Source organism: Corvus kubaryi, unplaced genomic scaffold, assembly GCF_017639235.1.
Source record: "Corvus kubaryi isolate FWS band 111438036 unplaced genomic scaffold, C.kubaryi_AGA036_p1.0 split1-131, whole genome shotgun sequence".
NCBI classification, from domain to species: Eukaryota; Metazoa; Chordata; class Aves; order Passeriformes; family Corvidae; genus Corvus; species Corvus kubaryi.
In genome coordinates this window covers 9,210,359-9,222,624 of record NW_024582073.1, presented here as the reverse complement: position 1 = coordinate 9,222,624, position 12,266 = coordinate 9,210,359, and the positions used below count along the sequence as shown (strand labels likewise).

General features: G+C 40.0%; 1 protein-coding gene across 9 annotated transcripts; it reads right to left on the bottom strand.

Annotated features, from left to right (window-relative positions):
- Window positions 1–4,711: 4,711 nt before the first annotated feature.
- LOC121676594 (toll-like receptor 1) lies at window positions 4,712–12,212 on the bottom strand. 9 transcript variants are annotated; one of them, XM_042053337.1, is made up of 5 exons: window positions 11,780–12,212; window positions 11,509–11,627; window positions 8,475–8,639; window positions 7,992–8,193; window positions 4,712–6,807 (listed from the first exon to the last, which is right to left on the bottom strand). In XM_042053337.1, the coding sequence occupies exon 5, from the start codon at window positions 6,730–6,732 to the stop codon at window positions 4,801–4,803; it is 1,932 nt and encodes a 643-aa protein (XP_041909271.1). In that variant the 5' UTR covers window positions 6,733–6,807; window positions 7,992–8,193; window positions 8,475–8,639; window positions 11,509–11,627; window positions 11,780–12,212; the 3' UTR covers window positions 4,712–4,800. The 9 variants fall into 9 exon arrangements, with proteins under 9 accessions (XP_041909271.1, XP_041909268.1, XP_041909270.1 ...); XM_042053334.1 differs by having other exon boundaries at window positions 4,712–6,810; window positions 11,780–12,209; XM_042053336.1 differs by lacking the exon at window positions 8,475–8,639 and having other exon boundaries at window positions 4,712–6,810; window positions 11,780–12,209.
- Between the last annotated feature and the right edge of the window lie 54 nt (window positions 12,213–12,266).

The following is a 12,266-nucleotide window of genomic DNA, read 5'->3' as shown; positions in this document are numbered from 1 at the left end:
GATACTGAATAGAGTTAGGCACTTGTTGACAAAACAATGATATCACAATTAGACAAAACACTGGCAGCTTTACTTCCAATATAATTCACAAAAAAACCTTTGCTGCATGGATAAAATCAAATACACCATCAACTTTCATCAGAACTGACTCTAGTGCACACACAGCTATTAAAAGCACTTTTTAGTTGTAGTACATTTAATTTTCTTACCACCCTTCTTTAAAATACATTCAAATAAACAGTTTGCCATAAAGAAAAATTTGCAATTAGTTAAAATAAAACTCATACTCCTGAATACCTCTATTAAACCATTAGGAACCTTTCATAATCTATTTTTACTAACCAATTCAACAAAGTTTTGTTTGGGGCTGGTTTCAGTCATTTTTTATGATAGGTAAAAACTAAAAGCAATGTATTTCTGTTCAAGCATCTTGAACTGTACCAGCTACATACCATCTTTTCCATAGTCAGCTCACATACATTCGTGCAGATACCTTGTTCCATTTCTGAATTTTATACTGCTGGGTTTTTTTGCAGCTTTTTCTACCAATGTTCACAAAAAGACATTTCACGCTTCTGCCTGTATGTCATCATTACCTACTCAGAGAGGAACCACAGCTACACTTGGCCGAGTATCAAAAGCTATTCAGGACCAGCACCGTGCCAAAAGTGTGAAGAATCTCTCTGACGAGAACCGCAGAAGTGAACTTACATGTACAATTATTAAAGGTTTGCAAAGCTGGTGTTTGGTCACACCAAGGACTTCATGTTTAACTGCAATTCTCGTTGTCACCTGTGTGTCAAGTAGGTGAAACAAAGTCTAAATGCCACCACAAGTCAAAGTGAGCAGAGACTGTATCACATTCATGCTCAAGTCTACTTTGTTTCAGTATAAACAGACACAAGGATCAAAACTATGGAAATCAAACTGATAACCCAGAGCCACCTTGCAGAACACACAACTTTCTCACTTATTGGTTATAAATACTGCTTTCTCTTGACGAAACAGTGACTACCAATGAGCATTATAGTCAATCTTAGCAAATATTTCCAAAAGAAAAAACAGACTAACCAAAGCCCTGAATAAAAACAGGGGTTTCACAGAGGTTTTGAACCTTCCCCTCAGCAGAATCTCCCACAGAGTCCCATTATTCTCCCCTGAGTGCCTTTCCTTCCTCTAACCCTCTGCAGCTGAAGATGCTTTGTAACATTTCTAAATCTAAAGAAGAGCTGAGCTTTCAGCAGGGCAACCCACATTGTGTCAAGTCTCCCAGTCTGCCATAGTTCAGTTTCTTTTATACTACACGCTACTTAAATATACATTAGAACTTTTACACTTTTATACTTTCATTTCATTCTGCACATATTTTAGGTTTTGGAGGGTGTTTAACTCCCATGTTATCAGTTTTGTATGTTGATATTTTTATGTATGTAAAAATAGCATTCCTGCTAGTCACTGAGATGACTAATCAAATGCCAGGAATCTGCTCTGATACAGTATCTGATATCAGAAAACATTTACACACTCCCTTTCCCTGATAACTGGAGTGCTGGAGCAGTTACAGATTTCAGTGCAGTACCAGTTGCAGGCACACATCCCCAGGCTGCACAGAAAAGAGTAGTCCTTTTCCAAAATGCGCAGATAAAGTGGCAGATGTGCTGTGAGACTACACCTGGCCCCAAGAACAGGAAAAATTTCTTCATGGATTAAAGCTGGTTTTATAGTAAGGGTTGAGATTATGACAGAGGCTGAAATAATTGTTTGAAATATTCTAATAACACTTGAGAAACTCATTCTTTCTTGTGGAATCAGAAAAACTAGCTCTAATAATTCATTGCATGTTTAGCTGTTTTATCAATTATTTGGCACACATCATGGAAAAAAAGATAATAGTATGTGGGCTTCTGGTTCCAAAGTACAAGTTTTAATTGATGCCCATGCTCATCAAAAGCCACCCTTTCCAATTTATTCACTCAAGGATTTTGGAATCCAGAAACCGGTGATACTAGAGAACTGTAATTATATACTATTGCTTATCATAACATCAACTACATTCCCTGAGGTCTCATAGTTCCAAGTTCTTTCCAAAGTGGCAAGGAAACCTTGCTTGCTTTGCTAAAACCTTCCACTCCTTGATTTCTGGTGATGGCTATGGCTCCCACAGGAGTAACAGGAAGGATTCTTGGTGTACTCTCTGACTTTCAGAGGGTTTCTCTGTCCTCCAGCCAACAGAAGCCAGATGAATTCTTAAGGTTACACAACAAGGGGTTATTAACTGTATTACAGAGGTTTCAAGGGCTACTGGCTCAGTTTTTTCCTTCCCCCTCTCAGGCTCAGTTTAAAGGCATAGAAAGGCACAGGAATTAATTTCTGGGCATAGGCAGCGATATAGGATACACGTCATAAGGTCACCCTAAGACACTGGCCTAAAACTCTGAGGCTTTAGAAGAAAATTTTCAAGCAAGGCTCCACATAATCCAGTTGTCCCTGGTTGTGAGAAAGGAATAGGCAAACCAAGCTAAGTCTGATGATCTTCAGTTTTCTGAGGGTTAAATGAGTCACACACTGAAGCAGTAGTTGGAGGGGAAGGAGGAAGCAGAGAAAACATTAGTTTCCACAGTCCTGAATGAAATGTCTGCAATTTGGTAATAGGTGTGTTATATTAATTTTGAGGCTAAGTGGGGTGAGAGAGCTAAAGGTGTTAAATTTGACCTTTCCTCTACAGGTCATAAACAGTCACTCACAGTTTAAGGCTTCAGGTCAAGAAATCTCAGCCTACTAAGACCTCAGGCAAAAAGAAGCATCAAAATTAAAACTTTTTGCTAAAAATGGAAGATAAAAATAAGACAAAATGTAAACATTCTGTACTACATGAGGATTTCATCTTAATATGCCTTCTCTCATATTCATGTTGAAACACATTTTTGAAGGGAAACTTCCTGCTTGATGGTCATTTAGGTCTGGTATTTCAAACAATCTTCCCTTGTTGGGGCAAAGAGGAAGTTTGCTGTCATCATCTTTAGCAGTTGTTAATGTTTATCTGAGCTTAGCCATACTTTTTTGAAGCCAAAACAATATAAGTACAGACAGAGGAGCCTGCTATATTTCTATAAAGGAAAGCAAATATTGTAAATGTAGTTTGTTTTTCTAACTCAGCGAGTAAGTCTTACCTGCTGTCCCAAGACCTGGAAAATTTTTTCAGGCTCTGACTCATTATTGACTTTCTGATCACAAGCCATAGCTGTGCTACGAGATACTGCTTCAGCTGAAAAGGACAGATTCTTTTAATAATAAGCATAAAGTAAGATGTATGGACGAGAAGAAAAAAGCAGAAAGCTGGGGGGGAAGCATGATTTAGACATGTCAGGAGTTTCTCAAAACATAGACAACATGACGAAGGCAGTTCTGTTACTGCAGATGCCCTCCCACTCCCTCTGGTCAAGGTATCTCTGAGGATCAAAATGGTACCAGGGCTCTATGGGTATTAGAGCTCTGTCAGTTCACTGCTTCTCCCTTCCTGCAATGCCAAGCTATGAGCCCCAAAAAGTGAAGTAGCTCACCTTCTTATTTTTTTTTTTTTTAAGGAAAAAACCCAAAACCTTTCTTCCTTGCTCAGTCCTTGTTTTTGGCAAGTTCACAAAGTTCTGTATCTGGGTCCTATCCTTTAAATCTTCACTGAATCTGAGCAAAGACTATTTGAAAACCATTTTGAGCTCTGGACTTCAGGCATCTTCCCAGGATCCTTAATTTTCTTCCATGTGAACCAATTTTAGCAAAAGATCTCCTTTGACAAAGCTGTCTACATTTTGTGATTAAAGCAGGTCTGCAAACTATCCAGCAGCTCAAGCATTCTTCCATGTGACTATACCAACTGTTCCAGATTTTGTTCTGCTGAGAAAAACTCACTACAGTATTTCAAGTCATATTTCAAAATCCATATTCAAATTAATTTACAATTTGCTATCTCAAGAGAATTGCAATAAGGTGAACTGAATTTTGACTACAGTTAGGAGGTGTGCCAGTTTGGCCAAATTTAGAAATACAGCCTCTGAGAGAGGGCAGTTTACAAACCACCCCCCTCCCCCGGTTCGGGAAAAAAAGCTTTTTCCTCGAAGGAAAGTGAAAGAGATAAAAACTATTTATTTAAGAAACACACAGGAAAAGGATAATAATGCTAAATAATACAATCTCTCGCTGTGGAGAAAAAACCTGGGAAAATGTTAGAGTCCTCCCTTTGGTTCTCCTCCTTCGAGCTGGGACGGGGTGGACCCCCTCCTCCAGGGGCCAGGGCCCAGGGCCCTTGGTGGAGAACAGTCCCGACGCGTGTTCTGATGTTGAAAACAATCCAGCAGAGAAAGGGAAAAATCCAAAATTCCAGGGAAAAAACAAAGTTCAACTCTCTGGAGGGGAAAGGAACCTGAAAGATGGCTGAACAAGCAAGCAGGGTGCATCTCTGCTCCTCTCCCCCAGCAGCAGAACGCAGAAGCCAAAAAAAAATGCAGAGAACGAGAGTGTGTTATCTCTGTCTGTGTCCTTGAGGTTTCTTTTTCTCTCTCTGCTCAGGCTCAGTTTAAAAGCATAGAAAGGTGTATATATACTAATTCCTGGGCATAGTGCAGCGATAGGGAATACAACTTCAAGTCACCCCAAGACAGGAGGCAACACAGACAACTAGTTAGAAACAAGAATGTGTAACAAAAAGTTAACTACATTGGCAGTGAATGGAAATCATATTTATTGCATCATTAAGAAAAAACAAATGAAACCCCATTGGAAAGATTCTTAATCTGTTTCCCCACACTAGTTTTCATCAGCTGTTGGCAGATTAACGCTAATAGCTGCCCTCAGGTTAGCCCAGAATAGGGCACGCTTGCTCCTCTCCTTCGGCCACTCCAGGTAGGTGCGCTTTGCCATGAGAGCTTTCAGCTTGTGATACCTGGCAGGGATAAGGTACGGAGGGATTGGCTCCAGTAAAATGAGGATTAAGCTGTTGGAATTCTCACTGAATAACTTGTGATGGGCAAAGTACAGCTCATAGTGACACCACTCACTCTGCACAAAGTTGGGAGACAACACAAAGATCGACTTGTAGCTCTTCTCAATGCAGTTAATGATGTTCTCCACAATGCTCTTGCCGGGGATAAAGTTTCTCTCGTGCTGGCACAGTTGTACACAGCCCTCCCCCTTCTCCAGGTTCGGGATCAGCTCGTTCTTCACCCACAGCGAATCGCGCTCGCTGTAGGAAATGAACGCGTGGAACTGCAGAACGGTTCCCGGATCTCTGGAGGGGTTGTGCCAAGCTCTGCGCTTCATCTGCGTCCACTGCCACGTCATCCGCACGTACCACGGCACATCCAGGTAGATGCACAGAAAGGCCACCGCAGCCACCAGCACCAGCGTCAGCAGCAGCGCTGTCACAAGCAGGAGCGTCGTGTTGCAAGCCAGCTGGCTCAGGTGGAAGTCCTTGAGCTCCGTTCCTCGCAAGCCTTCGGGGTACTCGCACACGTATGCTGCCGGCCAGCCAAACAGCTTCCCCCCGGACTGCCTCTCCAGGCGGATAAAGGCTTGCAGCTCACACGAACACTTGAATGGGTTGTGCCCGGCCTGCAGCTCCCTGACCCTTGGGCAGCTCCGGAAGAAGTCAGCAGATGGGGTGAGGATCGAATTCATCTCGATGTTCAGGAACTGCAGGGATGGAAAGTCACTGCACCCTGGCAGGTCAGCCAGCCTGTTCGATGCCAGGTTCAGCTCTTCCAAGGATTTCAGCTCCGCCACCCCCCTGGGGACACTGCTGATCTGATTGTTTTGTAGGCCGAGTTTTCTGACGTTGACTGGCAAGCACTCAAACACAGCATCCGCCAACTGATTGGAGGACAGGTCCAACTCTGTCAGAGACTCAGCCCACTGGCACTGCATGGCAGCACCACTGTGGCGCAGCAGGTTGTTGCTCATGTCCAGATGTTTCAGTGACTTCATACGGCTGGTCATGAAGCTTACCTTGGGAAGGCTCTCAAATTTGTTCTTCTGCAAGATTAATGTCTCCAGCTGAAGCAGGTTGTCACAGTTTTGAAAAAGTAAATCTGTTAAATCATTCTTTAAAAAATTTAGGTATCTAAAATGACTCTCAGATGAAGGACAAAGCATATGAATCATATCTGAATCAATTATTGACATGTCTGCAATATTCATATCTGCAAATATTCTGTATAGGTCATCCTGTATGAAGTATAAGTCTGTGATTAGAATTTTCATCGCTGTCAGTGCTTTCATAGAGGTACCTGAATAGTCAAAGTCATAACTTTCAATTTCTGACAGTTGTGTTACACTGTTAATATTGAAGTATTCAATGGATGAGTGCCATACAGTCTGAAAAATTTTCATAAGAGAATTCCATTCCACTGACACATTTGTCAGTGTCAGGTTTTGTAACCTGGATCCTTGTCTGAAATTAGATAATAAAGTTACCAATTTTTCTACATTGTACTTTGTGATTTCTGACAATGACAGGCTTTCTGTAGTATTTTGTATCACAACCCAATCAGAACTAGCTTTGGACTGAGGGCTATTTGTACACGGGAGTGACAGGCACTTGACTTCTTGGTTAGAACCATCTTCTGGAAAATTGTTAGAAGCAGATGTGAAGAGTTCCTCTTCCACAGACAGGCTGATGTGGTTCCAAAAAGTTAATGCAAACAGACACTTGTAAAGAAAAAAGTTTCTGAGAAAGCTCATATTTTGTGTCACACTGCTTTCTGTTTCCTTGAAGATGCTCAATACTTTTCTTAACAGTCCATCTTTATTCTAATCCTGCTGGAAAACAAAGAAACACAAGCAAAAAGCAGATTGTATCATTAAGCAGCTGTGCAGGAACCATCAGAGAGAGAGATTTTTTTAAGGTTCCAATGTCTCATTTCTCCTTTTGATTCAAAAAGCAATGAAGGTACCTACAATCATTCAGAAGAGACATTCTTTATTAACAGAACACCACTGAAATTTTTATTTGGTAAATATGGTGTATTTAACATATAATGAGTCGGTTTTTTACAAAACATGTCTGATTTCATAGGTGTCTAAAATTTGCTGCTTACAGAATTACTGCTGTGATTCAGTGTATTATGAAGGCTTCCTAAACTGTGTAATATACTTTGATTAGAAAGTACAATAATTGAGGTCAGCACAGTCATCCTCTCCTCAGATTCTCTCTTAAGGGATGTGAACTGGACTCGGAGACTTTATTTAAAAATGGACTTTTGACTGTAACACTTGGTCTGAAACACAGGATGGAGGTTCAAGAGCCTGAATCAAAAGCTGAATGTCTTTAAGCAGCTGAGATTGGATCATCAGTGCTTCTTTTAACTGGGGAAACTGGGGTAAGGGTAGAACAATCTCTATTTATGCCTTGGGGAAGTCCACAGAAGAGTTTACTTCTTGTCTGAGCTTGAGCATTTCCTGAATTTAAGACTCTGAAAGTGGGGTGGTCACATGTCTGGTTTGTCAGGCATACACAGAGAACACCAGACACACACTGGGAATATGTGCAGGCTACACAAAAATATATCAGTTGTAGAACCTCTTTACACAAAATCCAGCCCTGATCTAAGTACATTGACTTCAAACATCTCTGTTGTGAAAGAGAGTTTTATTTAAACAGTTTAGAGGAAAAAAAATCATAACTGTGTGTTTGCTTTGGTTTTCCTTATTAGAGGTCACTTTTTCTTTCTGAATGTAGGAGTTTAGGGTAGCCAGCTTCCCTCTGTTTAAGTCAGCCATTGCGAACACTGTCTTAAATCTCTTTTTAGGTATTGCATAAATCCATTGGACCGCCCCTCTAAAACAGGAACTGGTAAGAACTTGGTTAACACTTTTACATGTGTAAATCTTATTTAAAGTTGTTTTCCAGATTTCTAGTATCTTTTTATTTCCTCTTCTTTTCCCTTCCCTCCCATTAATTTTAAATCATAGTGTTGCTTGAAGCTTCCCATAGTACTTACCAATGATTGCACTGGCCTTCAAGTTTCCTTTGCTATTGAAGTGGCTAAACTGTGAGTTTATATTTCTAATGACTCCACAATGAGACAGTAGCTATCACCTGTGGGACTGATTTACAGCTTCAAGGACTACATTCTCTGCACCATCAACCATTCCACAAGCTTTCTCAGAATTACTGGGTGCAAAATACACGTTCCACTTGATCTAATAATACAAAAAAAAAAAAAAAAGAAAGAAAAATAAAAAGAAAAGTCCACTGAGTACTTTCGTAAAGAATGCGTGAAACTAAGGTTGGCAATCAACTAGAAATAGTGGGGTAATATGGCAGAACTTTCCAGCCTTTTTCCAAATTTTCATTTGGAAAAATTATATGCATCACTGCCCTCAAAAGGCATTTGGGCATCCTCACTCCCGTTCTTCTGATTGTTTGGGCAACTCTACTAATGTGTTTATGTAGCTTCAAGAGGAATCTGAAAAAAATCTACCTTTAAATCATTATTCCTTCATGGGATAAAATTTCAGCAGTATCCATGGACTGGATGCAAAAAGGGTATGATTCTTCTCCATGTGTTTTGTTTTCTTTCCCATTCATATATCCTAGCATTCAGTCAAATTATTTATGAGTGCCTTCAAACTTTCTTTAGAATATCCTATGAAGCAACACAAGTAAAACTTTTATAACACATAACCTGTGATTTGGGGGCTAATACTGTAGAAGTTATCCTTTATAGTCATATCGCTTTTAATTCAAAAGTATCCTCATGTCTTCAAACTTGATAAAAAAAGCTTAATCAAGAAAAGCAATTCTTGAGGAGGGTAGGCAAGCCAAGAGCATAGCTAGAAAGTGTCCTGTTGTTTAAAGAGTGAGGGGAGAGACAAAAATTGAGGTTTTAAGAGTTTTTCCAATATAAAATTGGTATTATCTGACGAAACTTCCACACAAGAAATATACAGAATATATTTAGCTAAGACAGTTCAGTATTAAGGCATGCACTTCACAAGTTACCAGAACAGCAAAAAAAACTAGTGTTACAAACATGCCTTTCACAAGGATGAAACATATGATTAAGTTAGACCCATTCATGAACTGTAAAAAACTATTGCCATCACTCTGCCCCCCTTAACTATGGGTGTAGGGCTAATAAAAAGAGACTGCTATTTTGACAGTTTCTTTGGATAAATGTTCTGAACACAAGCAACTTACAACAGAACAACAACACAAGCAACATCATTGCTTACCCATACACTCGAAAGAACATCATACCCCTGCTATGGAAAACAAGGCTCATTTTCAAATAAGATGCAGAATATAAGACAATTCTAGCTAACTAGCAACAGCATAAAGTCAAGAAAATGAAAACTTTCTCACCAGAAATCCCTGCTCTCCAAAAAAGCAGAAAATGTTCTCAGGAGAACACAAAAAGAAAACTTCCCGTAACTCTATCCTGTTGAGTAACAACACTTAGGAACGCCCAAATTTTTATATAAATGTTTGTGCCATCTACTGACAGCTTGTGAAATGGCATTTGCTTTTCTCCAAATGTATTTTCCACATACAACATTACTGTGATAGCCCTACTACTGTATTATTATTGAACTTTGTGTTTTTATGCTTTGAAATACAGGAGAAAAATTAATCTTTTCACTGACTTTCTATCTTCATTAAATTAACATGAAAATAAGTACTTCCTTTAAACAAGAAATTCAAACACCTTCCTATCTGAACTTAATAATGATCTAAGTCTATATGCATTATTGTAATTTTTTGTGCATTTTGCTATATCAATTTAGCTGTCAGGCTCTTATCAAGGCTGGTTTATAAAAGTACTACTTGTCTTAGTTTAATGTCCCTTTAACGGGAATGGAAAAATAATCTCTCTCCTGCTCCAGCAGTGTTGTGATTGGGTTAAACAGTGAACATGGAAACACTGAGTCGGGTTTGGTTTGGTTTTTTTTTAAATTAGAGCAGTGACTTTGGTACTGAATGCCCAAACACAGGGTTATTGTCCTGGCAAAGACATAAACCAGTCTCTCTTTATTTCTGTATAATGTTGGTCAGAAATTCCACCATAGCTGAGATCTAAATACAGAACTGCCACACTACAACCTACCTTTCTGGGTTTGCATACCGTAACACATTCATGATTTAATATTTCAGTGATTCAGGAAGCAGAGGAAATAATCTAAAAAAAATACTTCTTCGCTTTAAGGCTTATTCTGTAGATTATATTTAATTTCTCATGAAATGAAATGAAATGCCACTGGCATTGTTTGTATGCCTACATACTATAAAGACAGATGAACCATATGTTAAACAGCAAAATAAGCATGTTACCATTAATTGCATGCCATTAGCCCTTCAGATTTACTGCTCAGATTTACCAGTGCAATCACTGGAAGTAGATTAATACAATCTGTGAATGTCATGCATACTTCCATGTTCTGTTAAAAGTAGCCAAATGTCTTTCCACCTATATTTATATTTATATTTATATTTATATTTATATTTATATTTAAATATATATTTATATTTATATTTGTATTTATATTTATACTTATCTATTTATTAAAAGGCAGGTATCTTTCCTGAAACCCATTAGAAAGACGACGACAGAGTAATAGCAAATGTCAGTGAAATCTGAGATGGCTAGAAGTGTCCAATCTCTAATGCTTATTTATTCCAAAACCATTTGCAATATTACCACAGTGAAACAATACAAGTGAAATTAAGTACTGAAATTTGAAAGAGAAAAAAATTAGAAAATGCAAGGGTTAAATTCAAAAAAGTAGTTTAGGAAGTTACAAAATTTATACAGCCTTCTATCCAAACAGACAGACATCCACATTTATGTACACACAATGTTAATTTCACCCTGAAGTGATACCTTTGTGTTGCAACAGTGACTAACAATGTCTTGCAGTTCTGTAGCATGCATGGTTATGTACAGAATCTGCAAAATTGACAGTGCAAGATCAACGTTACAGTCAAAATTATCATTTGTCATAGGTTAAACAATCTTCAGCTACCGTGACTCCTCCTAAAACACTGCTCTTACTCTTCCCAAGCTCCACTGAAAAGCAGAGGGAAATCCCTAGGGCTACTCCAGATTTAATTTTCAATAAATATATCCAATATTAATAAATTAAACAGCATTCCCTGACACTTAAATTCTCACTGAAAGACCTTCAAAAGAACCTTATTATGGAGGGATACAAACACTTGTTCTGCTGCCAACTACCTTAATGAGAACCTTCAGAGTCTTTTGCCTGGTTACTGTTTAAGTCACATAGCATGATCGGTATTTGTGAAGCACACTTCTGAGAGCTGGGGCTTTATTTTGTCACCTCTTGGAGTCACAGTGTGCTGATTTGCCTCCTCTGGCAAAAGTAATTTCTCTGGTTGGCAGACTAGTCATAGAAATGATGCTATGATGAACCGTGGAATTCTTTTACCACTGTGAAGGGCATGCTTCGCCTTAAAATGAAGTGGCAAAAAGAGGAATGGGTATGAGGAATTACACAGAAACAAGAACTACAGGCTGTTGGGAAGAGCTTGAAACCCCTTTGCTCAACCAAATGTTTCACCAACTGACGGGAAATGTGTGCACGCACCCGCCGGCTTCTGTCGGGGGCATTTCCTGTAAACAAACACAGCGATACGGAAGGTGCCAAGCAGTATCTGAAAAACTACATTTCGGTTGTTTAATTCTGTAACCCCACGGGTCAGTAAGTGCTCACTCTGAGGAAGGATTACAGTTTCTAAAAAGAAAATAATAAATTTTTATGCTACCTCAGCAACTAGATTAATTTAGACTTTTTCTCTCAGAGGGTGGTTGAGCACTGAACCGGCTTCCCCAGGGAAGTAGCCACAGCACCAAGCCTATCCGAGTCCAAGAAGCTTTTGGAGACCACGCTCTCAGGCACGTGGTGTGATTCTTGGGGTGTCCTGCACAGAACCAGGAGTTGGACTCGTTGATCCTGATGGGTCCCTTCCAACTCATCGTATTCTATGATTCTATGAAATTCACCCCTTTCCCGTCTCAGCGCGGAAGCGGGGCTGCCGCCGGCCCTGAAGAAAGCGCTGCTGCAGGCCCGCCCGACGCTCCGGGCCGGCGCGTCCCGCGGGGAGTCCAGCGGCCCGCGCCAGGGGCACTGAGGGCCGGGAATGGCGGCCTGGGCCAGCGCTGGGTCAGCGCAACCTGGAGCCGAGAGACGGCTCGGCAGCGGCGCGGCGCTGCCGCTTTGCAACAGGCGACCGCCTCAGACAGCCGGAAGGA

Coding starts and splice junctions, on each gene's coding strand:
- LOC121676594 (XM_042053337.1), bottom strand. CDS start 6,732: ATGAGCTTTCTCAGAAACTTTTTTCTTTACAAGTGTCTGTTTGCATTA.